Source organism: Hyperolius riggenbachi, chromosome 4, assembly GCF_040937935.1.
Source record: "Hyperolius riggenbachi isolate aHypRig1 chromosome 4, aHypRig1.pri, whole genome shotgun sequence".
Lineage (NCBI taxonomy): Eukaryota > Metazoa > Chordata > Amphibia > Anura > Hyperoliidae > Hyperolius > Hyperolius riggenbachi.
Window position 1 is genome coordinate 383,803,922 of NC_090649.1, and position 27,927 is coordinate 383,831,848.

The following is a 27,927-nucleotide window of genomic DNA, read 5'->3' on the forward strand; positions in this document are numbered from 1 at the left end:
ACGGAATATGTTGGTGCTTTAGAAATGAAAAATAATAATAATTATATTAATGTATACTAGTGCATTAAGTGTAAAGGGACCCTGAAGCTGTTGCAATCCAACACTGCACTTTAAAATGCAATTATCCCACTAAAAGTGTTAACTAATGCTACTAGGGCAATGCCCTGGCACATTTTCCATCAGCCAGGGTGTAGCAGGGGCCCACTAGTGTTGGAAAGAAACAACTGTCATGTTACTATAGTTGTAATTGTGCAGTGACTTTCAAACATTCCTTCAGTTTATAAATGATTTTGAAGTCATGGGTTGTGACACATATAATATCAAATACCCTCATTTTATGTCAGCTTTATAGAAACCTAGTTGTAAATAACTATGCTCCTTTTTTATATATCTGTAAGTAACAATGACCCCTGAGTGCATTGCTTCTGTTCTTCCTCCCCTTCTTCCTCGAAGAAGCTCCATATTGAGCTGTTTACTCCTCCTTTCCTCCATAGCAACATAATGCATCAGTCATCTGTAGCAGAAGGCCATATATCTATGCACTTGTGCGGGGAACTGAATGCGGGCATAGATGGATCTGTCACCCTAGTGTTCAATAACCAGAAGAACCTGGAATTGGTCTTATTGTAAAGATCTCTGCATGCCAAGTACTCTTTATGGCATATACTCCCTTTCTCTATCCGGACCTTATTCAATTCACTTTTTTTTCCAAAATTTTTATCTAGGAGATGATTTTTCATCTCAATTTAAAATAACTTTTCAGCATTCTGAAATTGTAAAAGTACCAAAAGGTAGGTGAAAAAGTTATTTTAAAATGACGAGGGACACTGCATCATGGCAGCAGAAAGGCAGGAAATGATGGCCAGGTTGAGGTCAAATGTAAGGCAGTGGAAAAGGATCAGGCTGAAGATAAATGAAAGAGACTTAGAGCTGAGGGACACAAATGTATGAGCAGCTGGCAGGTGCTCTTTATTATTGTATATGGATAAGACTTAAAAGTGACCCTGTGTAAATCTGTCAAGTTCGGAGCAGAGGGTAGATTTATAAAGACAGGTACAAAGGAAACTGAAGAATATATGGAGCAGTTGTTGCCCACAGCAATTAATCAGCTTTCACCTATTTAATGAAACAACTGTTCTGATAGGTAGTTCCAAGAAGTGGTCCACCTTTGCTCTAGTTTATTTTGCATTTATCTTGATAATTATTCCTCAGAGTATTTATTTCACAGATTGTTTATGTGTTTTTAGGCCTGGAACCCACTGAAAACCGCAAACGCAAAACGCAACCGCTAGCGTTTTGTCTGAGCGGTTTGCAAGCGGATTCATGCGCGTTTTTGGTCGTGTTTTGCAACATTGTATTTTTTTCCCCAGCGGGTGCCTAGCGTTTTGCGTTTTGCGTTTTTATCCTGATTGGTCCTGTGAATTATTTTTCATTTTGTTTACAGTGTGCTGAACCGCAAAACGCTAGCAAAACCGCTCAGTTTAGGTTTTGCTGAGCGTTTCTGCTAGCGTTTCAATACTTTACATTGAAGCGCTAACGCTCCCAAAATGCTGCAGGTCCTGCGTTTGCGTTTCTGGGAAACGCAAACGCTCCTGTGGAAGTTGCCCCATCCATTAACATTAGCCCAGCGTTTTGGCAAACTGCTAGCGTATCGCAGTGCTGCCAAAACGCTGCCAAAAGCGCTCCTGTGGGTTCCAGCCCTTAAAGTAGATAACAATGCCATTTGTTAATCTTTTCACCATTTTGATGCATATACTAATTTATAAAGCTGATGATGATCGCATTTTCTCTGTCGATTAACTTGGAAACTGCAGAAGTTACCAGTATAGGAGCTCAAAGGATAGGGCACAATGTAAACCAATAAGAAAAGAAAAAATGTATATCTGAACCATGAGCTAACAGTAATCCTATACAATAACCTCTCTGTCGCTGCGGCCCTGTGTCTGTGCGTCCAATTAAGTGACTGCCGCAAATGTTGGCATGCGGCCATGGAGGGAGTTTTGGCAGTGGTTGGGACGGGCATGGGTGGATAAGTGCATGTTGGTTGAGGCTGTACGTGCAGGAAGGTGGGCACGTGCATGGCATGCTCCTGGGGATGGAGCACGACAGCACATTATTAAACGAGCTTTGTGGCTAATATGTACTGATATACAGACAATTTGTGGCATACAAAGTGGCATACCCCAGAACATAGTAAAAATATTATTTTAAGCATTTTCTGTTTGTCAGACCCTAAAATAATAAAGTTTGAGCTTATTCTAAGCCTGTTAATGTCTTGTTACAAGTATAACAATTTTTATTTATTTTTTTTGGAGGGGGGGGGGGGTCAAATCAGAATAATAGGAATACTCAATAGATTGCTAACATTTTCATGTACTGTGCTAAATGTATTATTTGAAAATGTAAATGTGTACATATGCTTTAGTGAATGCTCTTTCTTTTTCAGTTCCCCTTCATGCAATACATGGTGCTATTTCATACAAACGCTAAAATGAGTCTTTGTCATTCCCTTTAAATTGTCATTGGCAGTGAGTTTTTGTTCTATTTGATTTGTTTCATTTACTAGGCTCTGGGGAGCACTCTGTAGCTATATCTCGGTGGTGTTACTAGCAACAATTATATTGTTATGGTTTCTAAGCACTTCCACGGAATGCAATATTGCTAGCAAGAAAATGCATGCAGAAATGAAACAATGTCCCAATTGCTATTCCAACACCTTTGAAAAGAATATTTCATGCTTTCATATTTATTTATTTGTTAGTGGTTGAGCATAACTATGCCTAGTTCTATTTTTCTGTGGTGGTTTTAATTATTGTACACAAACTGCTTTATGTTTTTTTTAAATCCTTTTATATATTTCATAAATATGGTTTTTATTTTATTTATATACATTTTTGAATGCTTTAAAGAGAATTATTCAGATGATGTCATAATATTAAACAATTACTAATGTAACAATAATTCACAATAATTTCAAAGAAAATTACAATGGTTCGGGTAATCACTGTTTGATAATGGGCAGACAGCACAAGTTTATACAACAAAACAAGGTACAAGATACAGATCATGCAATTTGGAAGATGGTCTTAGAGACCAAACAACTCAAGTCCCAGTCAGCTCATGGGAAGGGTGCATGATCATATAGGATACACTGGGTGGAGGACCCTGCCAAAGGCTTTCACTCTAAGGCTGCTTTCACAGTGGGACGTTACATGCGCACGTTAGAGCAGCCTGTAACGCAGCCCACCGCACAGTAATGAAAAATCAATGGGCTGTTCACAGTGCCCATGTTGCGTTACATTGTAACGCTGCATGTTCTGGGAACGTGCAGAATGCTGTGTGTTATACTGGGCTTTAGCTGCGTTAGACTGCTTGCACATGCTCAGTGACTAGCCACATGGCTAATTTATATTTACTGCACTGTGGTGACGTAACCTGGACTCATAGTGTTGACCGGATCATGAATGAATCGTTCATTTGATCTGGATCTTTTTTGTGAGTTGAATCATCCGGATCATCACAATGAACGGTTCGGTTCACAGTGGATGTCTGTCTGGAAGAAACAGAAACATACAGAATGTACAGTGCAGGGAAAGTCCTGTCCTGCTAGTCATTTCACCCCCAGTCTGCTTCCCTAGTAAAATGATTCAAATGATTCGGTTCAAAGATCCGGATCTTTTCAATGATCTGATTCGAATCATCCAAATCCTTGAAAAGATCTGGACATCCCATCACTATCCTGGAGCGGCTGTTCTATCAGTATAGATAGAACGAAAACAGCGCACCAAGAGCCGCATAACGCGGCTCAATCTGACGTCCAACCTCAACACCACCATGCGTTGCGTTAGGGGCATGTTATGCGATCTTAACATCCCCTAAAATGCAACGTCTTGGTGTGAAAGAGGCCTAAAGGTACATTCCCGCTCTTACTCAGAGGTACACACCTAACTGCCTAACTGCTCATTCCGCTCCTCCAATGAACTTCACCTGACCGCCCCCAGACACCCCCAGTCCCATGCATGACTCCAGGACTTCTCAAAAGCTGCTCCAACACTATGAAACTCCTTACCTCCCCCATAAGGGCTGCAGCACCCTTCTTCAATATCTTCAAAAAGGCCCACAAAATGCACCTTTTCACTCTGGCCTACCCCCCTCCCCCACTGGTGCTCTAAAACCGCAGCTGAACTCTGGTCCTCTACTTTCCATGTCCCTACCTCTCCCTCTAGATTGTAAGCCTGCAGCAGGGTCCTACTCCTTGTGTCTCCTACCTGTTCATGCACCTCCATTACCATACACCCATCGTGTGGATCTGAGTGAACTCGACTTGCCTAATCTCCATGCTACCATCCAGTGACTGACTAAGCATTACCTTGTACAGCACTCGTACTGTGCTGCATGAACCGGATTTGCATGCATTCTTGTGATGTCGTATTGCTGTATTTAACCCCTAAATATTGTCTGTAAGCTAAACTAATGTCCAGCGCTACGTAATATATTTGTGCTTTATAATTACAATAAATAAAAACATGATAAGAGGAGGGGGTAGAGACACAACTATAGGTAGGGATAAAGATTAGGTGCATGGCAGGGAGAGTTAGGACATGGTGGTGGTGGTGGTGGTGGTGGGGGGGGGGGGATTTGGCCATCTTGAAAAGGTGTGTTTTTATGGCATATTTAAAGAGATTCAAGGAGGGGCAAAATTGGAGTTTGGGCTTTCCACGGACTCTATTAAGGCAAATCTGAGCTAAAAATAGACTCATGAGATAATCGCTTACACTTAATATGGTTGTAATTTCTTGTCAGTGAGGGATACACTATAGTTTGACTAGGTCCCATCTACAGAAGCTGTAACTTGCGTACCTGAACATTCAACTCATTCACACACACACAAAAAAGGAACACAGCCTAGTTATTTGCATGCTTGGCACTGTACATACAGCTCAGGTACCCTGTAGGGAAAACATTGACTGCACATTGAGAAACTCCACTGACGCTGCTGTTAAATAATCTTGCGTCACTATACGTTTCAAACTCACCAGCCTCACTTTGATTTTTTTCTCTCATTGATTTTTTATTTTACAATTGTTTTCCTCTGTGAAAATATTAAGACTATTTAACATTAGTCCTGCATGGCTAACCTAGCAAAAGTAAAATTGTGATTCACTGACACATAGGCAGATTACAACACTCTCTGGACTTATTAATACATATGCCCAGGATTCAGCAGATCTCAAGAGCTATGCATAAAACAAACTGACTATTCTGCTGCTTGTTGAGGTTAATTCATAAAATGTATCTCATTAATTTGCTCTCCATACTCAACCCCCCCCCCCCTCCCCAATCTTTAAATCAATTTTCAGAGCTGTACAAGCAACAGAACCACTTGAAATGATTTGTTTCTGAATAATCTAAGTTCAATATTTATTGCCTTACTACCTTACTTCCAATATTTCTTCTTCCCTACTAAGTAATCAAAATTTGCATGTGAATTTGTGAAAAGGTGTTTGCCACAGGTGTAATTTATTTCATTGTATTTCTGTTTGTGCGCAAATTTTTAAAAATTTAAATTTCAGACAGCAGTTTTTTTTCCTGTGCAATGTGTGATTCGAGTTTTAGGGTAAGTAAATGAGAATGCACAAAAAATGTGATTTGCATGAAAAATCGCATTTGAGTTTTAATTTAATTTGGTATATTGCAAAATTCACAATTTTTCCTATAAAAAAAATAAAGGTACTTATCCGTTAGCTGGGCGCATCCGGCAAATGGCGGTAATTCCATTCATACGTAACGTAACAAAAGTTTTAATGTAACCGCCGTAGGTGGTGCTAATTCCATTCATACTTACCGTAACAAAAGTGTTAATGTAAACGATGGTATTGTGTTTTAAGTGGCCGTCTCGCTGCGGCCAAATGTATATTAATAAGTGAGTGAATTGAATTAAAAATAAGCCGGCGGCAATGTAACAAATCAAGCCACCGGCTTCGGCTTTTGCTCTCATCCCCCTTGCCCTCTCTCCTATACAATACTGGCAGCCGGCAGGGACATGCGTGTCCCCCCAGAGTCGTTCGTCGTGGCTTATTTTTAATTCAATTCACTCACTTTATAATATACATTTGGCCACATCGAGCCGGCCACTTCAAACACAATACATTAGGTGACATTAACATTTTAGGTTACGTGAAGTATTCATTTAATTAGCGCCACCTGCCGACAAGCGGTTACATTAACACTTTTGTGTTAATGTGAAGTTTTAATGTAATTAGCACCACCTGCCGGATGCGCCCGGCTAACGGATAAGTACCAAAATAAAATTTGCTAATTTGCACACAAGATCACCTGCTCACACAGGACTTTGCTTGTAACTAATTAAGTGTGTGCCTGCTGGTTCCTTGTTGTAGTTAGTATTTTTTTTTACTTCTTGAGTATATAAAAGGTTCTAGTTAAGGATCCCTTACATTTTGAAAAAAGTTACAGATTACCCAAGTGGATGCAGAACCACTAGGAAATTATAATAGTATCAAAGTACCAAAAAGCCCTCTTAGTAAAAATCAATGCTACCTGTGAAATAAATGTGTTCTCTTAAAACCGAAGGTCTTGCTATTATTTATCTTTATGCAAGCAAGCAATCTCTCCCATGATGCAACACTTCTGAATATGCAGATCATTTATCTGTGTTCCTTATTGTCCCTGAATGCCAGTCACACATCCTGAACCGCTGCAGTGCACACTATGCCTATATGGCATATACAGAGTTCCCACTCCTCTTCAGGTCATGGATTTATATGGCTAAAAAAGTGTTTATTCTGACAGGGTGTGTTCTTTATCTTAAATCAAAGATGCTGCTATCATGGAATGGTGGTGGAACCTATATGTCCGCCCTGCCATGTTTTGCCTTAGATTAACACTCACGATCAGCTTTCTAAAAAAATCAAAAAGTGCATCCAGTTTTCCTCAAACGTTAAAGGTTTATATTTTAGAAACATATCCATTTCCATTGTGTATTCTAACCAAATACGTTAGCTCGAAGAACGAGAAAAAAAAGCTCCAATTAATTATATTTATCAAGCAGCTTGCTGGTACTGTGTAATTTGCGGATAAAATATACTGTATGCAGGGAGGGTGAAACAAAGCCAAAAACAATTCTTACAAGTAGCTGATTTGTGTGCTTTTCTAATAAAATATAGCCGGTGTTGCGAAACAAGCCAATTTTATATTTTGTTTAATAAATTGCCTTAGCATGCTTTTTGAATAAAATATTCCAGTGCTGGGAAACAAGCCTTAAAAGTTATAATTTTCAGTAACTGTTATGTGCCTCTTTGACAAAATATAGTCGTTGTGATTGTGAAACAAGCCAGATTTGTTTTCCTGCAGTTTGGGCTTTTCTGAGAAAATAGGCCACACCCTGGACTGAAAAATGTCCAATTTTTTCCAAGTAGCTTGTTTAGTGCATTTCTGACAAAATAGGCTAGAATAGTAAAGCAAGCCGTAAAATGATCTTAAATAGCTCAATGGATGCTTCTGTGACAAGAGATAGTTAGGTTCAGTGCCATTGTTAGGCTAAAAGTTTTGAGGCTTATGCACCAAACTTCTGCCACTGTGCCCTGATTATCTACCTCCTCCTCCATGGTGTCAGGTAGACCCCAAAGACAGACAGTGAACAACAGTGTGCAGCTGGTCAGGAGGGGGACATACTTGATCCACAGTCCTGAGTTGCTGCTGTACTAGTGCAGAGCTTTTGTCTTCTTCCTGCCCAGCATGGTGCATGCTCCCCGTACTAGAGGCTTGTCCCGAAAAAATGATGAGGCTGCTCAGAATATTCATACGGAACTGCAGCGGCAGGTTGGGACAAGCCGTTACTATGGGCAGCGCACACCATGCTGGGAAGATGGACACTCTGCACTTATACAGTTAAGTAGCACTGGGCCATGGATCAGGTATTTCCACCTCCCTGCCAGCTGTACACTGTCACTTGCTTTTAGTCTTTGGGAACTGCTTGTGTTCTGAAGCATGGCCTGGCTGTCTGATGAAAAGGGCGCTTTGGATTGTCTTAGAGTCTAGTGATGCCCCTGGCTGTTGTGTTTTTTTTTTTAAAGACCAAAGTTCTTTTTTTTTTCTTTAGTAAGTTGCCTTCATTGTGCATTTAGCTTATAGACCTACAAAGGTTTTGGTACAGGCTGCCCAAAATGTAGGTCAGACTCAGGTGTGGGTAATTCGCATTGTTCCTATTTGAGTTGTGAAAACATTGCTGGTTGGGTAGTGAAATCAAGTATAAGACAGATCTCTGTGCCTCTTGCTTATCAAATCTGTGACAGTTGCTGAGATCAGAATATTTGTTTCTTGACTTGGATGCTGCACAGGGCGACTTTTTCTCAAAGTCAGCAGCTGCATTCAGCAGAATGGAGCTGCTGACTTTAGGAAAAAGTCGCCCTGTGTAATACAATGTAACTATGGAAAGATGGATATCATTTTAAAGCTCTCTTTCTCCTCTTTCTGACGACCCCTAAATCGTCACCCTACGCCTTTTAGTTTTCTCTATTTTCGCGAAAATAGCGAAAACTAAAAGGCGTAGGGCGGTGATTTATATATCATTGGAAAGAGGAGAAAGAGAGCTTTAAAATTATATGCATCTTTCCATAGTTTCTGCACTGCTCGGAGTCCCTTTAACTTTCAATGTTATTACGTAGCGCTTATAGCGCAAGTAGTGTGACAAACACTAGCTAGGTACACAAGTAGTTTAACTCAAACTAGTTTCTCAATCACACTAATTCCACAGCACGTGCTTCATAACGGTAAAATTGCTGTGTTTGTGTTCCTATTTTCAGTTTGTCCCAGCTTTCAACTGTCCTTATGATTTACCACTAGTGATGGGCCAAACATCAAATTTAAGATTCGCGAACACGAATTTCCGCTGGAGTTGGCAAATCTGGCGAATCTGAGAATTACCATAGACTTCTATAGGCAGGCGAATTCTAAAACCTGCAGGGACTGTTTCTGGACACAAAAGTGATGGAAAAGTTGATTCAAGGGGCCTAATACCTGGACAGGGGCATGCCAGATGGGATCCATGGCAAAAGTCCTACCAAAAATTACGTAGCTGACGCAGAGTGGTGCTTTCATTTCTAAAGGGCACAAATCACAGTACATCCCTAAACTGGTGGAATAAAGTGCTTTAAAGCATCGGCATGTGTACATGTCCATCAGGTAGTGTAAGGGTTGCGCCCGCTTCACACTCACAGACAAAACACCGCGTTTAATGCACCACAGGCCGCCAACAACCACAAAGAACTTTAGTGATTACGTCAGGTGAGCATATCTTTGTTTTTACTAGTTGAGACCTCCAGGACATAAACGTTAGTTCTCTCAGTGGCAATCTTTATATAGTGGTGTGTAGTGGCCGCCGTGCTTGTGTGCACAATCGTGAGAGTGCAGACTTTTCCAGCCTCTATAGTCAGGCTGAGGTAGTTCAGTGACAGTTAAGTGATCCAAAAAAAACCACTGATTCTGCACTGAGGCCTTATACTGAGGTCAGTAGTGCATACTAGATGCCAGTAGTGGCGTGAAGAATTATTGGGTTATGGTTGGTGCACTACTAGGACCAGCAGACCTGTCTCCAACAGCTAACTTGTGCACTGGCCACAAAAGAGCAATACAATAGCAAGAAAAACAATGTAACAGCCCTAAGAAGGGCTTAACTGTTCAGGACAATGTGGTAGCAGCAAGAAACTCCACTGGGGACACAGAACACAGGCCTACATAACTCTCTTCCTGTCACAACACACTGCCCCTCATCTGCCTTCCACAGAATCCAAACACAGAGTGCAAAATGACTTCTGTGCTGACTTTCTGATAGGTGTGGCGGGTCCAGGTGGGAGGGATAGTTGATTGGCGCCATGTGTATGCTGACTCTGGGGTGAGGGGTAAAAGTTTGGTTCCGTTATAATCTAAGGGGCAAATCGAACACTGCATACTGTATATTCACCTGAGGGGGTAACGTGAACACCCCTTGTTCGCCGCGAACTATTCACTGGCAGAACAGTTCGGCCAATCTCTATTTACCACTTGCAAAGTATCACAAACTTGTAGCATCCCTATAGTGTGGCTTTCTAATTTGCCTTATATGTTATCCTAGGCTTCTAATGTAACACTACTGTTTCAGCTATTCATTGTCCAAGTAACTTAACTTTTCATGTGTTGCCCTCAGTCTCACTTCTCTGCAAAGCTCCAATGGTTAAAGTGTGATTTTTTTTTTGTATAAATGTGACAGCCCTGTGGAGATCCACAACTAACCAAGCTATACCTTCTTTCCACCTGCAGCTAGTGTGAACTGGAGACTTTAGTTCTTGTACACCTCTAGATGTGACATCAAAGTCACTTCACTAGACTATGAAGGATGGTTTGAAGTTCATTCGAGAGTGAAGCTATCAGTTCGTGCCAGCATGTAAAGGTAACTGCAGAAGTCTTATTTACCTAGGTCTGCAGATTCCAGGAGTACTAGATTTACTCTTTTTTTTGTTTTTTGTTTTACATTTTAAATTCACATCAGCATGTTTTTAATACCTACGTTTATGACAGTTATTAACGTGTTTTGGACTCCTCTTTGAACTCCTTTATTAGTGTTGTCTATTAAATAAACCTTTCAAAGTAAGTTTTCCAGGCTCACCCTCAGCCCCAAAATTCATATTTTATATGAGTGGTTGTAAGTCTTTAACCCAAGCTGAGCTTAGCTGAACCCAAAGTTTGAAAAGACAAATTAATCTAAAATGTTTAATTGTAAACAACATTCAACAAAGGTGTTTTGTTCAGAACACTAAAATTAAAACTGGCACAGCTAGCTACAATGTACAAATGCTGATAAGGGTCACTTGAGTAATCTTTGTACTTAGAAAAAAATATACCATAATAGGTTTAATTATCTATTTCTATCTTTGGGCGTTTGATGGCATACATATTATATTCTACAGCTGCATTGATCTTCACTAATTAACCTTACACTATTATTCCAAGTCATTACCCTTCTTTTTAAGTGCAGATTACTTCTAGATACTTTGGAACTACAGATGGCAACTGCACTTTTGTGCCGTCCTGACCACTGTGCAGTGATAAGGATGCTGTTACCAGCAAGAAGCCATTTCATAGATGACATTTTAAAGACGAAACTCTGTGTGTAAGAATTTTCAATAGAGTGCACAAAAAGCAGGGCTATGAGATAATTGTAATATCTAAACTAAAGCCATCATTATATGGTTAATTATGTAATATCAATACTATTTAGATTCAACACAGTTCAGATCCAGTTGGATATAAAAGAAAAATACTTTTGTGTTCTTATAGGATTTTACAAAGCATTTTTGGTCAGAGTGAAGTGTTTTTTTCATAATCTCTGTCTGAAGTTGATTTCTGATCTCTCTATTCTATTTATCAATAGCAGCAAATAAAGATGGTTGCTGAAGTAAAAATATATTTAATAGTGCCTACAGCCAGTGGCGTAACACTCACGCCTGCAGGGAAAGCAGCCGTGGAGGGGTTGGGGGAGGGAGGAAGCCAGGGGGGTGGGCAAGGCTTTGGGTCCCACCGCCTGCCCGTATGCATAAACAAGAGGGTGGCTGCGGAAAAACAAAACAGTTATTTCTTATTTTCCTCCCTGTGCACGCTGTAGCTGGCACCTGGCAAACATAGGACCTGGGTGGCAGACTCTTCTTCTGAGTCCTGGCTGGCTGCTGCTTCCATATCTGGCCCGCCCTGCCCCCTCTAGCATGCAGGACATCCTAATGGGATTGTTCCCTTCTTCCTGCCGGGATTCCACGTCTGACTCCTGCAGCCTGGAGGAAAAAGACGTAGCCACTTGTTGAGACTGAGACACAGTCTGCCTGCAGCTGTGGCTGAGCCAAATTGGTGAGGGACTGGCAAAACAGGACTGAACCATGGGGCTGCAGAGATGGAGGGACTTGATGTAAGCATATGGGTTTTTATTTTTTGTTTTTTAACCAGTTGAGGACCATAGGCTTATACTCCCTTAGTGACCAGGCTATTTTTTTTTTACAATTCAGCACACTGCAGTTTTAACAGCTTGCTTCATGGCAATACATGCTTATGTTCAACTTTCACCTGCATTGCTATTAACTTTATGGTACGCATGCGATCTGCATCTGATTTAATATCTGTCTTCATGCAAGTTCTCTCTGCAATCAAACAATTCTTGCTTATGTTAAACTTTTACCTGCATTGCTATTAACTTTATGGTACGCATACATAATTGTGATATTTGCATGTCTGTAGACTGACCCAGCCTCCCACAGCCCATGCCTGGCCATTCACACCTGATTTTTATTCCAGCACACACCTCAATCCCCTCTGCAGTCTATTTAATATAGTTACGAAGTCAGATATAACGTGGTCAGATGTGCATTAATCTTAAGTGCATTAATTTAAAGTGCACAGCAAAAGACCCAAATTAGACCAGAATTGAACCAGAAGGGAACAGAGGGAACTGGCAGGATACTCTGCACTTCGGTCACATGGTTTGCTACTTCACTGTTTTTTATCTGTTTTACCATATGCTTGCTTGTTTCTGCAATTCCTGTATCTAAACACACTCCACCCTCCTGCTGTCAGCTATCGACCTCCCTATAGACCACTTCAGAATGTTTAAAATGTCTCTCTCAACCACTTCTTTTTGCCTTCTGTTCCTGAAAATTCACATGTCACTTCATCCTCCCACTGTCAGCAACAGCATACACATTGCTCCCTTTCTGCTATCGTCTCCCCTTCTCTCTAGCCACGAACTATTCCTATTTCTCTGCTCACACTACCCCTTCCTTGCTCTCACTAAACCTATCTTGCATACACACAAGTCCCACCCCCACATCTCTCTGCTCTGCCTACTCCTCCTCCTGGCTTCTGGGGACATATCACCAAACCCAGGGCCCACTCCTAGACCTCACACTGCTCAGACCACAACTCATTTCACCAATAACAAACCTCACCACCTCCCCTCCCAGAACACCTACAACCTTATTGACATCCCCCTTCTTCCCAGCTCTCCCCTCCCCATATCTTGGGCTCTATGGAACTCCTGCTCCATTTGTAATAAACGGGCCTTTATTCATGACATGTTTATCTCCAACACTTTCACCTTCCTGGGGCTCACTGAGACATGGCTAACTCCATCAGACACGGTGTCTCCAGCTGCTCTATCATATGGTGGTCTAAAATTTAGTCATGCCCCTAGCCCTGGCCACAAACATGGAGGCGGGGTGGGGATCCTCCTCTCTGAACACTGTTCCTTTAAACCACTCACATCACTGCCCTCACTCTCATCCTTTGAAGTTCATGCTGTTCGTCTCTACTCTCCATACCACATCCAGATTGCTGTTATCTACCACCCGCCCGGTCCAGCCTCTACTTTCATTGATCACATTTCAGCATGGCTTCTCCAGTTCCTCTCCACTGACTCTGCTCTATCATCATTGGAGATTTTAATATACCCATTGATACTAATTGCCCTACTGCCACCAAACTGCTCTCTCTCACCTCCTCGTTTGACCTCGCCCAATGGTCCTCCACTTCCACCCACAAAGACGGCCACACTCTTGACCTTGTCTTTACCCGCCTCTGTTCTATTTCAAGCTTCCATAACACTCTGCTTCCCCTCTCAGACCACAACCTTCTTACCTTCTCAATCAATTCTTCTCTACCATCAACTCCTCCAACACTACACCATACAGTCACGTGCAGGAATTACTGCAACCTGGATCTGAATTCCCTGACTGAGGCCTTGCAACCAGTTACTTATTTAGTGTAGTCTCCTCTGCCATGAATTCAGCTGCTCCACTCACCACCACCCGCCCCCACCGAACCAAACGGCAACCCTGGCTCACTGAACAAATCAAGCTGCTGAAAAAGCGCTCCAGGGTGGCAGAAAGGTGCTGGAGAAAAAGCACTGCTGTAGAGGACTTCAATCACTATAAACAAACTATGCAGGAGCTCAGGGATGCCCTCACCTCTGCTAAGCAGTCTTATTTCTCCTCGCTCATTTCCTCACAGTACCACAACCCAAAACAATTGTTCAACACCTTTAACTCCCTACTTCGTCTCCCACCTCCTCCCCCTACCACATGTCTGTCAGCCGACGACTTTGCATCATACTTTACAAGCAAAATTGATGCAATACGTAATAGCTTCAACACACAACCATTTTTACCAGCTCAGCCTTCACCTATAAATTCCTTCTGTCCGCCTGCACCCTCACTCACAACTAACTGCCTTTCCCCCGCTCCACAAGACCACTCTCCCACTCTAACATCTTTCACCACACTCACTGAACAGTATCTTTCCTCACTAATCTCCAAAGCACTTCTCACTACCTGTGCCCTTGGACCCCAATCCCTCTCATCTAATCCCCCAGCTTTCCTCTTCCTCCTTTAATCCCGCTCTAACAACTCTATTCAACCTTTCTATCTCCACTGGCACTTTTCATTCCTTATTCAAACAAGCTATCATCACACCACTTATCAAAAAACCCACTCCAGATCCAACTTCTCTATCCAATTACCGTCCTGTCTCGCTCCTCCCCTTTGCTTCTAAACTGCTGGAACGTCACATCTATTCAGAATTGTCTGCCTTTCTCTCTACCAACTCATCACTTGACCCCTTTCAATCTGGATTCCGCACACACCATTCCACTGAAACTGTCCTCACAGAAGTTGCTAATGACCTACTGGTAGCTAAATCCAAAGGCCAGTTCTCCATTCTAATACTCCTTGACCTTTCCTCTGCCTTTGATACAGTTGATCATGCTCTGCTCCTGCAGACACTGTCATCTTTAGGAATCAAGGGACAATTACATTCCTGGATCACCTCTCATCTCTCTGGACACTCTTACACTGTATCCTTCTCTAACACCATTTCCTCCCCACACCCACTGTCTGTTGGTGTACCTCAAGGCTCTGTTCTTGGGCCACTTCTTTATTCAATCTACACGCGTGGCCTGGGACAACTAATTAACTCTTTTGGCTTCCAGTATCACCTCTATGCGGATGATACCCAAATCTATCTCTCAGCTCCTGATCTGTCATCACTACTATCTAGAGTCCCTGACTGTCTACGTGCCGTTTCTGCATTCATGTCCTCCCGCTTCCTTAAACTCAACATGACTAAAACGGAAATTGTGATTTTTCCACTATCGCTATCTACACCCTCACCAATTGCAACCATTACTGTAGATAACACCCCAATAACCTCAACCACTAAGGCCCACTGCTTGGGGGTTATACTTGACTCAGAGCTCTCCTTTAACCTCCCTGGCGGTAAGCCCGAGCTGAGCTCGGGCTATGCCGCGCAGGGGGAGATCTCAGCCCCTGGTGGGGCGATTTGTGTCCTGTAAATTGCTGTGCGCGCAGCCAGCACTTTGCTAGCCGCGCGCACAGCTTGATCGCCGCCGCTCTGCGGCGATCGGCCGCACGCAGCGGCTGAAGAGGGCCCCCCCCCGCCAGAGCCCTGCGCTGCCCGGATCAATGAGTTCCGGGCAGCGCTATGGGCTGAATCGGGTGTGCCTGACGTCAGGACATCGGCTGACGTCCATGACGTCATCCCGATCGTCGCCATGGCGACAGGAGAAGCCAAACAGGGGAACGCGTTATATACGCGTTCCCCTGTTTGCTATAGATGCCGGCGCCGATCGGACTAGAGGGCCACATGCGCCCTCTAGTGGTGTTTCATGTAGCTACCACTCTGGTAGCTTTACATGAAACAAAAAAAATATTTAAAAAAAAAAAGGATTTTTTTAATTAGGAAAAAAAAAATTAACCGCCAAGGAGGATAAACCTCACATTGCCTCATTAACCACCACCTGCTATTTCCAGCTCAAAAATATATTCCGTATCCGTACCTTCCTCACACAAGAGGCCACCAAAATAGGTGTTCATGCCTTAACCCATTCGCGTTCCGTTGTTTTCACTTGAGAAATGTTCACCTCCCATTCATTAGCCTATAACTTTATCACTACTTATCACAATGAACTGATCTATATCTTGTTTTTTCTGCCACCAATTAGGCTTTCTTTGGGGGGTACATTTTGCTAAGAGCCACTTTACTGTAAATGCATTTTAACAGGAAAAAGAAGAAAAAAACGGAAAAAATCATTATTTCTCAGTTTTCAGCCATTATAGTTTTAAAATAATACATGCCTCCATAATTAAAACTCACGTATTGTATTTGCCCATATGTCCCGGTTATTACACCGTTAAAATTATGTCCCTATCACAATGTATGGCGACAATATTTTATTTGGAAATAAAGGTGCATTTTTTCCGTTTTGCATCTATCACTATTTACAAGTTTAAAATTAAAAAAATATAGAAATATTTCATCTTTACATTGATATTTAAAAAGTATTTTACATGTTTTTTTTTATTGTAATGGGTTTTTTTTTTATATTAAAACATTTTATTTGGGTATTTTTGGGAGGGTGGGATGTAAACTATAGTTTTATAATGTAATTGTGTGTTGTTTTCAATTTTTTTCACTTTTAGTTGTAGTTTTACTTTTTGGCCACAAGATGGCGGTCATGAGTTTGTTTACATGACGTCACTCTAAGCGTAACACGCGCTTAGAGTGATGCAGTGGGGAGGCAACGGCCAGAAAAAGCACAGCTTCCGAGAGAAGCTGTCGCTTTTTCAGCGGAGGAGAGGAATCAGTGATCGGGCACCATAGCCCGATACATTGATTCCGTGGCTACCGAATCCGCGGCCGGAAGTGCGCGTGCACACGCGCGATCGGCCGCGGGAGTGCGCATGGTTTCTGGACGTAGTTTCTACGGCCAGAAACCAAAATAGGTTAATCATCTCCCGCCTAGACTACTGCAACACCCTGCTCTGTGGTCTACCAAAAAACAGGCTAGCACCTCTCCAATCCCTTCTAAATTCAGCAGCCCGCCTCATTCACCTTTCCACATGCTCTTCTGATGCAGCCCCACTGTGCCGCTCTCTCCACTGGTTACCCATTACCCAGAGGATCCAGTTCAAACTACTGACTCTAACATACAAAGCCCTCCACGGGTTGTCTCCTCCATACATCTCCTCACTAATCTCAAGATATTGTCCCTCTTGCAACCTTCGCTCCTCCCAAGAAATTCTCCTGGCCTCTAAGCTGATCACCTCCTCTCATGCTCGCATCCAGGACTTTACAGCAGCATCATCCCTTATCTGGAACTCTCTTCCACAGCCTGTACGTCATGCTCCAAACCTGGGCATCTTCAAACGCACTCTTAAAACACACCTTTTCAGACAAGCTTATAACATTCTATAGCCCTTATCTGTCACATTGTAATCAGAGGCAAAGGGTCACTGCCTCATCCATCCTCCACCCCCTAACCTAGTGTGTCCCCACTACCCATTAGAGTGTAAGCTCGCAAGGGCAGGGTCATCCTCCTAATGTTTACTGCTTTGTAACAATATTTGTGCTGCTTGGAACTCTGCTGTACATTTGTTAGTTGTATCTATGTTCCCTTTTTTGTCTTATTGTGCTTTGTAAAGCACTGCGGAATATGTTGTCGCTATATAAATAAAAAAAAAAAAAAAAATAATTAGCACAAAAATTAATCTTCCCTCCTTTTCTGCCCACCAACAGAGCTTTCTGTTGGTGGGATCTGGTTGCTGCTGCAGTGTTTTTTTATTATTAATTTTATTTATCTTTTATTTTAAATAAAAATGCCTATTTTCTTTATAATATATTCCTGCCCCCAACAGCCAATCACAGCGATCACCTATCATAGGCATCAGCCTATGAGAGCGATCACTTTCTGAAACACTCCAGGGGGCAGCAGCGCAGTACAAAGCAAAAAAACAGCCTTTTCTTCCCCTAACAACCTGCCAGCAACAATCACCCCTGGCAGGCTGTTTACGTCACTCAAGTAGGGATACGCGCGTGCGATCCCTGCTAATCTGCAGGTACAGGACTTGATGCCAACCGGTGCTAGGCAGTCCTGTAGCTGCCACCCTCCCGCCGCGAATCGGCGCTAGGCAGTCGGGAGGGTGGCAACTACAGGACTGCCTACTTATATAATGGAAACAAAACCTGCTTGTTTTATCACTGGAACATATTCATAAAGCAATGTTAAAATTACATTCACAGATAGCGCACAGCAATTTTAATGTTACTTTTGTCATTTACAATGTGTGTGTTGCGCCAATATCGCGACCTGTGTTATCTAAGTAATGCAGCACAACTAGTGCTGCTTAGGTAAGGCAGGTTGAGTTTTCTGTGCAACCTACTCTACGTAACTGAGTTAAATAATGTTAAACTTTCTGAGACCTTCCTGAACTCAGCAATAATAAAGGAGACCTAGAGGCTAAACTCTCTAAATACATAAAGGGTGCATTTCTCTATGCTTTCTTTCTGTCCTGTGCAAGAGTTCAGGTCCACTTTAACATTGCTTTGCATGCGTGCCCCGTAGAGTTGCTTCCTTCTTGCTCTTAGTTTCTTCATGAAGCTAATGACAGCTTCCACCACTATCACACATCAGCAAAGATCTTTTACTCTAAGCAAATATTTGATTAGTAGTTTCACACTAAATGGAGTCTTATTCATTAGCAGTGCTAGCTTGTTGGAAGATGTAAGTTCCATGTGAAATGCAGCTGAGAGTTGTTTTATGTAAAATAAACAAATTAACGCTTTTTACTTTTTCTGCGTCTATTTGCATTCAAGTATCATGGCAGTGAAGCTGGACTTAATCTTAATTAATTTTTTAACTACACAATGACATCACAGACCTGGAATTAGAATGCATTCCAGCTGCAGCAGCTGCATTAGAGTTCTCATCTAGTTATTTTGCCTAATGAGAAACTCTCCTCAACAACAATAGAAAAACACATACAACCTGTGCTGCAGAAGGAGCTTAAATCACATAAAAATGTTAAATGAATTAGCTACATAACTCCCAGAGTCTGTAAAGGCAGTGACGTATCGAGAGTGGTGCAGCCAGGGCTCTTGCCTCGGTGCTGTGCCATCATGCCTGCCCCTGTGCTGCACCACTGCACCTGCCTCGGTGCTGTACCATCATGCCTGCCCCAGTGCTTCCCTGTCACTCAGACCTAAGATCAGTAGTCACCGGAGAGAGAGAGGCTGCCAAGTGACTGCGGACATGGAACACTTCATATGCGGGTGTGATGTCATTGGTCACTTCCCGCACATGAGGTGTGCAGTGTGGGTACTGTGCACCTTCTCTTTCTCTCTCTTTGGTTGCCTTTGATCTGAGGTCTGTGAGTCATGAAGAGCTCACTGACACCAATGCTATGCTGTAATGGGGTGAGGGAAGGGGGCTACCTATACGAAGAGGAGCTTAGGGAAAAGGGGGAGGACTAGGGACACCTCTCACTTGCTGCACTGGAGGGGAGGGGCTACTTTGACTACTTGTACTAGGGAGAATAACTGTGTATACTGGGGGCACCTCTGGCTACATAATACTGGGGGGTGTGGGGGGTGTGGGGGGGGGGGTGCATCTAGCTACCTATATTAGTACTGGTGGCGTTGGAGGGATGCAATTTCACTGTTTGTCATGGGTGCTATATTGCCTAGATGCACCCCTCTGTAAAGGTACATACTTTGGAGGACTGCTGGGAGCAGCATCTCAGTACAGAGACAGAACTGCTACTGAGCTCTGTTACTGCTTGCTCTAGACAAGCTGGCACTGTTTTCACCTACAATCAGTAGTAGTATAGGGGTATATACACTAAACTGTGGTAAAAAAATAACCCAATTACAGTAAACATGTATTTAGATACAGTATTTGGTATACATACAGTATTTAGATATGTAAAACATTTCGGTGCTTAAAGGACCACTATCATGAAAATGGTAAAGTTTAACATTTGTAAAGTTTGTAAACACATACAAATAAGAAGTACATTTCTTCCAGACTAAAATGAGCCATAAATGAAGTTTCTCCTATCTTGCTGTCACTTTCAATAGGGAGTAGAAACCTGACAGAACCAACAGGTTTTGGACTAGCCAATCTCTTCATGGGGGAGTCTCAGTGTTTTCTTTATTTTCAAAAGCACTTAGTGAATGGCAGTTGCTCCGTCCAACTGCTCAAAACATGTAAAGTGTGCTGGGATGCTAGCCAGCAACTTTATATAAAACCTTTTTAAGGAGTGTGTTTATAAAGGATAAAGGCCATGGTGTAAATACCCCATGAAGAGATGTAGTACACCAAAACCTGTCAGTTCTGTAAGATTTCTGCTACCTAATGGAAGTGACAACATAGGAGAAAAGTAATTTATGGCTCACTTTAATCTGGAAGAAACATACTTGTTATTTGTATGTGTTTACATTTATTTTAAATTTTTACATTTTTCACGATAGTGGTCCCTTAACTAATTAACAATAGTTTCTAATATGCGGTAATGTTTTACCCACATTAGTAATGCTCAAACAGTGACTTAACTCATGTCTCAGTTAGGTGTCTTCACACCTGTTATACACAATGTACATATGCCTTGCGTACCCAATATTTTCACTACGTGCATTAAACCTTATTAAAAAGTGTATACTGTATTACCATATTGCATTATGCTTTACTTTACAAACACTATTCTGATTACCACAGTTCAGTGAATATATCCCATAGACAGCAGGAATAGAAGAAAGTCAAGTGACTGCTAGTCACATTAACAGTGTGAGATCCCATCACAATGATTATAATATTTAGAAAACTGCATCTGTCTGCTGCTTATCTCAATGTTCATGTTGCAGTTACAAATGAATCACTACACATTGCTTCCTTATCTAAACACTTCTTTCCCATTTCAACACTGCAATCAAATTATGGACCCAAGGCACTTAGATGGTAGCAGCAGATTTAAGACCTCTGAGTTGCAAGATGGGGCACTGTACATTTAGCGAAGCTGTTCTTACTGATCCCTTTTCAAGTGACTTTGCAACTTTTTTTCTTTTGTATGTGTGATTTTTTTTGTGATTTTGTGATAAATGTTGCACTTCTCCTACTTAACCTAGCCTAGCCTAGCCTAGCCTGCCTAGCCTAACCCTAATCCTAATGCTAACTGGGTAACACACATTACAAAAGTTATATAAACCCAATACATTTTACATGTGCTGTGTGAGCATATAACATTAACATGTGAAAGATTTTTTAGAGAGTATCCCAAAATGCCATCAACTTTTTGGATTGGCACCTGATCCCTCTTTTATTTTTATGCATCTGGAAGTATGTGTAGTCATGTTATGGTGGCTAACATAGATTCACTTTAATGACTTTGTGACTTTTATATTACAAGGCTTTTATTACTTGTATATTACATTTTGGGGGCTTGGGATTGGGGGAAGGTTTAAGTAAGGCAATTTGGGGATTGTTAAACACTAGGGAGAAGTTTAAGGTTATACACCAAGTAAGGAGGGAGGTTAATGTTAGACAGCGTGGAGGAGTTTAAATTAGACAACATTAAAAGTTAGGTTAAGGCTCAAGCCTTCTACAAAGCCTATCATATGTTAAACATTAATGACAACTTTGTACTTAATCACAACTTCATGGAAGTCTTCTGACAAGATTTCTTTCAATCATCTCAGGGCATTAGTAAGTAGCAATATGAAAATAAAGGCAAGTATTAGAAATAAATCTTTGCTACCGCCCAATTAGTAGGAAGATGCTGAGTAACAGATCCTCTAACTTTTAATAGTTGCTGCCTGGCATGATGGGAAGTTGGACTGTGGACTGCACCAACTTATGTTTATGTTTGATCTGTTTATGTTTGTTATGTTATGTGTTTTAATGCCCACATCATAGCTTTTCTTTTTGATATATTAAATATGGTGCTTTTGGTATTACCCTTGGCAACAGTTGTTACAAATAATCTGACCCTTTCTCATTCAACCCTGTGAGGTCAAGTAAATTGATAAACGAGGGACAACTCACCTCCTTTCACAAATGAAGGCGGTACATACATATATTCTGGCACTATACACATATTCTCATATTAGTAGGTGCCTACTGTTGCACCAATAATAATATGTGAATAAACCGCATACTTCAATGTCTCAGAATCAGGCTGCTACCTAGTAGATACCTTGTAGTATAGTACTATGTGTATTAATAGATTTATGAATAACCATTATTCAGCTATGGATTGTTGTGCTTAATGATACGTCTTTTTTATTGTGCTGATTGCATATTTCTTGTTGAAATTTCAATAAAAAATATTATTGCAAAGAAAAGGGTAGTTTAAGGCATCTTTTACATGGGAGGCTGAATGCAGTGAATTCAATTGCTTGCTAGAACTCAACATGGACACCCCCGGTGGAGCCACATCTGAGTGTGGCCGCAATCAGATGCAACATTTTTCAGCTTTCTGCTACTGTGTAATGCCACTGCATGTCAAACAGTGGTATTACAAGTGCTGTCATTTGGTTGCATGGAATTTCAACCAAGAGGCGCTTATGATCGGCAGCTGGGAGGATGAACTGCTCGATAAGTATACAGTTTAGCCTCCAGTGTAAAAGACACCAAGGTAAAGGTGAAACATAGCCACTGGGCAGCTTAGATAAGGCAGCAGAGAGTTGGATGGGCCTCAGAACTTGATCAGATTATGTCCCTGTCATCTACTTATTTTCCATAAGTGATGGAGCACAGAACACTTCTCATAAAGACTCAGAAAATAGGATATAACTACAAGCCTACTTCTTCCTGTCTGAAAATTTGACTTCAGTCTTTAGTAAAAAGTCAACATTTTCAAAAAGTGGTTACAGGGACCAGAGGTACAGGGAGAGAAGTGGACGATGCAAAGAGGTATGTGGGTCCAGCATGTGTATACCTCTGTGCTTACCTAAGGTAGCATTGCTCGGGTCAGGTATCCTTTAAATTGCCAGGGGAGCACGTTCTCAGCTTTTTTTTACCACTCACAATGAATATTCACTCGAGATAACATTCCTTGAACAGTGTTCTAATATTTAGAGCATTAATATAATATACTGAAACAATGAATCTTTAAAACATATAGCTATGTTTCAGTTGAGATCATGCTTGATTAATCTTTTAACTTAATTTATGTTTTACTACAATGATATTTTACCAGCTTTTTATGTCTTGAAAGACTGCCCCTAGTTCACAGAACATTTAACATTACATTTAATCTCTGTGGATTTTAATTGTTCATCTCATTTCCCATTTGTATTCTTTTCTGGCTTCAATGTTCCTAGTAGCTTTTAGACAGCCTGAAAATTAACTGGCTTCTTGCTGCATGACCTCTCCCTTCCCCTTCATTCTAAGAAAATGAAGAGGGAATCAAACTTTTAGGACAAGTTCATTGTAAGTCTGGCGGTTTTATCAAACTCACTTACAAAATGAAAGGCACTTACTTTTAATAAATAGGTCTTTAATACTTATAACTCACCAAACCTGTGACGGATCAAAGCACTTAAGTTCAGTCGGTAATACAATCTAATCTAACTGGGTCAATGCAGTGCGAAGAGTAATATTGATATACTGAATCTCCAAAATGATAGAGCATCTCCTTATGAAATGTCATATTTATGGTGAGATTATATTATTAATCAGGCCTTATGTATAAAGTACGCTTATGTTACTCTCATTTAACTTAAAGCCAAAAGGGTATGTAAGTTTAAAATTTCACAATAGGTTTTTTTTTTTAGATTTTGTCGTATAAATGTTAGGAGTATTAGAATATGAAAAGCAGAGAATATATTAATCTACATCAAATTGAATTTGTATCAGATATGGCCACTCCATTGTAGACAAAGTATCTGCTAACTACAACTTCCCTCAATTGATCCTGCATAACTGAGTTAGGCTTTGAGTAACTGTCTTATTGCAGGATGATGTTGACTTCATCAAGTGTCATCCACAGAGTTTGGCAAGGCATTGCAAAATTCAGTGATAGCCTACCATTATGATCCTTTTTACCCTGTACAAATCTCCTAAATTACAGCCATCAAAGTAGCTGCAGACCATCACATTTGTCCTAATATGCTTGAAAGATGGTGTCAAGCACCCCTCTAGCACCTTTTTATTTGGTCTACATCTCACTAACATTATTCTTTGTAATTCACCCTTTACCTTGCAATCCACCTCCATCTCAATCCACCTTGCATGCGACCTATGGGACGCATTGCATGACTCACTACCACACTTCCTCCTTCCAGCTTGTCCCATAGGTCACGTGCGAGGTGGATTGAGACGCATAGAAGCCGACGGACTCCTGGGTAAGTAACCACCATCTCCCATGCTCACACGTGAGGCAATTAAGCTTTATTTTAATTCTGAATTTGAATTGCTTCCTACTCGGAAGCCCATAGATGGTCATCTGTGCCTAATCACCACTGTAATTTGATCTCTCAGCTGTGTCAGCTGGCTGCCTCAGCAGAGCAGCTCATTTGTAAACACAGGGGCACTTATTCTATTCACTTTTTCTCCAATGTTTTCTCCTAGGAAATCATTTTCCATCTTCTCTTTGAAATATCTTTTAAGCACTTTGCAATTGCAAAAGTACCAAAAAGTAGGCAAAAAAGTGCAATCCAAATTATTTTGAGTATATGCTTGTTTGCTGGTGGTTTAAAATGCATTTTATTTACAAGCTGTGAAAATATCACCTAGGAGAAAACTCAGGTGCAAAGGATGTTAACCCTATGTCTGCTTCCTTGAAAGCAGGAAGTAGACACACTGCAGATTTATTGCAGGATTTGTATCAGCTGTAAGAAATAAATATTCTTCTTTAACTGTTATTATGCTGTTGCTTATCTTTTAGAGCAGAGAAGAAGTTTTGAGTTTAGGTCTGCTTTAAAATCAGGACTGCTTTTTGTGTATCTGTATACTTAGATAAACCATTATACAGCTATTTCCAACTATGGTAGTCATTTTAAACATAAGCAATGTCTACCATGTGTGCTTAATCAACGTGATGTTATTTCAGTAGATAAAACCCTGATACACTTTGAAAAACAAGTCATTTATATGTGGTCCCAAACTTTTAAAATTACATTATTGATAAAAACCCACACAATAAAGCTTAAAGCTAACTTTTATGTATTTAAAAAAGTATTCTTTGCAAAGCAAGTGTTATATTGCACATTGTATTATTAATTAAAAGTGTTATGCATGTTGGATTATTCTGGCTCTGTAATATTAACAAGCTGACACATCTTTGCATTCCAGCGGATCTAGAGATGCGTTTAGCTTCTAGTGGCAACAATGGTTAATTTGCATATATTCAGCAGTGATGCACTGGGGCACATCTCGGAGCTCACTCCAACCTGAATTATCACAAATACTTTCTGTTTTAAGAAAACAAACTTTTGTTTTCCATAGCATTTTAGTAAGAGGGCTTTTTGGTCCATTGTAACCTTTTGCACACTCCTAGGAGTTCTGGTTCACCATGAGCAAGCTTGGTACTCCGTACTTATTAAAAGTGTTCGTATCCTTTGGGGAAAGAAACACAATATTTCGATACAGGTTTCTCTAGATATGATTTTTTTTTCATTTTGAAGCAAGAGTGAATAGCCCCATCTCTTGAAGAAGCCTCTTTGTTACTCTCAGTTTCTTTTCATTGGCTCTAGTATTTATCAAGTCAAGTGACCAGGCAATTTTCACTCTGGCCCCCAGTTATCTGGCCAATCGGAGTGGAGCTCAGTTTTGACTATTCTTACCTGATATATTTCTACATAAATATAGGAGCGTATACAAGAATTTCTATATTAAATTGAAGTATGCCCACATCTAAGTTCAGTGTGTCAGTACTTACTGGATTAATATAAAAGTAACAATCTGGAATGCTGCCATAATTATAAAGCTCATTCCTGGAAATGTTGATATGGTTGCTGGGTAAAGTCCGTTAAAAATTGCTCCGCCAATAAGTAAGCATACTGTTTCCACAGAAGCCATAACTGAGAACATCGCACCTAAAGGAGGGAGGCAAAAGAATTACGTATTTTCATTATGTACTTGCATCTATTGCACATCAATAATAATAACCTGTTCTATTCCAACTATTCACCCAATTCTTTCATTCAGTTTGCTTTATGGTGTTAACCACTGAGTTTTAGTAGCACTGGCAGGACATCTAATGATGTAATAAAGACGTTTCCTGCTCTTACCAAAGCTGATTCCCACTATGGCACAGACAACACAAGTGATGGTATAATGTTAAACCATGACAGTCATTTTTAAAACTTCTTATTACATTTTTACTGACAGTGTTAGTATATTTATCCCATTTTTAAAGTTTCTCCGTATCTGTATATCAGTCAAGCTGTTTGTACATTTTTAAGTATTACATCTGGAATGGTTTCTTACTTTTGAATGTTTCAAAAACAAGTTTTCTAAGTAAATTTGTATTTTATCAATTGAAATTAATTTCTATTTCAAGTGATTAAAGGTTTATGCATATTTACATTGGATTTTTGGAGTGAGGCTCATGTGAAAATAATTTACCATAAAGAGACTGCCTGGAGACAGTGGAAAGTAACTTCCACCTCTGTTATCAAAGTCACCTTAATTCATCAATAAAAATGGTGGCTGTGCAGCTAGTTTTTTTTTAAAGAAATTATGCAAGGTTGCATTCTCTATTATATTATATCTATTCCATGGATGTATTGTATCTAACCAATTTTAAGATAATACCACCAAGCATCACTTTTGCAAGATGTTTTCATAGCATATATTATCTAAAGATTATATGCAGCACTACAGCCATTTCAAAGAACTGGAGTTCAATATGTAAATTCTAATACTGAAATCTTTCCAAGAAAAACAACACATCATACAAAATGGAATTCAAATTCCACTGGGCTTTAGTATAATAGCAATGCGTTGACCAGGTATAGAAGCCTAAATACGCAGAATAGTATAGTACTATATACTGACAGTAGCAATTTTCATAGAAAATTGGTTGACAAGGTTTGTCTAGTGCTGCTTGGACCCAAAGGTTTGGTGGAACAGAAATAGAATATGAAATATGAAAACGATGTTGTTGCAGAAAGTGTAGGGAAATGGATGTTACTGCAGAAAGTTTGCTTCCAAAAGCTTTTTGGAAAAAATACCACTTTTGTAAGTATTTTGCACAAAACAAAATGTGCATAAGTAGTGCTTATTAGCCTCACCGTGATGTATATGGAAGATGGTATAGGCACAGAAGCACCATATTTGTGACTGGCTTTTGTACGGTTTCTGCTAATAGACTACATTAGCTATTGCCCAATAGCTAAACAAATAGCTAAATTGGGTTTCAAAGAATTTAAATATGTTCCAAAGAAGTATGTATTTTAGAAACAAAAATTGGGCTTTTGAATTATACGTCAAGGAGGACAGGCGCGCTCCCGCGGCCGATCGCACGCATCCACGCGCGCTCCCGGCCGCCAATTCGGTAGTCCAGGAATCAGTGAATCGGGCTATGGTGCCCGATCACTGATTCCTCTCCCCCGCAGAAAAAGCGACAGCTTCTTTCGGAAGCTTCGCTTTTTCTAATTCCCATGTCCCTTTAAGCGTACATTGTACGCTTAGAGTGACGCAATGTAAACAAACAAAAAAGTAAAACTACATCTAAAAGTAAAAAAAATTAACACACTCATATATTTCCCTAAATCAAGCCCTATTTACATCCCACCCTCCCAAAAATGCCCACATAAAATGTTTAATAAAAAAAACCCCAAAAAACATTACAATAAAAAAAATAAAAAACACATAAATATTTACCTAAAACAAAAGTTTGCTTTCCTAAAACAGAAAGAATTTGCGATAATTCAGGTTGGAGTGAGCTCGAGATGTCTCCCAGGCACCACTGCTGAATATATGCAAATTAACCATTGTACCCTTAGAAGCTAAACACACCTCCAGAACCGCTGGAATGCAATGATGTGTCAGCTTGTTAATATGTACAGAGCCATAATAATCCAACATGCATACAGACT

At 40.6% G+C, this 27,927-nt stretch overlaps 1 protein-coding gene across 7 annotated transcripts in view; it reads right to left on the reverse strand.

Annotated features, from left to right (window-relative positions):
- LOC137504114 (proton-coupled folate transporter-like) overlaps positions 1–27,927 on the reverse strand; it is a 371,775-nt gene that overhangs the window by 35,216 nt on the left and 308,632 nt on the right. For 6 of the 7 annotated variants that reach the window (XM_068232126.1, XM_068232124.1, XM_068232123.1 and 3 more), the window contains one exon: positions 25,764–25,920. The exons of the other annotated variant lie outside the window; for it this stretch is intronic. In XM_068232126.1, the coding sequence (XP_068088227.1) occupies positions 25,764–25,920 (157 nt within the window). The remainder of the gene's footprint in view (positions 1–25,763; positions 25,921–27,927) is intronic. 7 annotated transcript variants of the gene reach the window in all.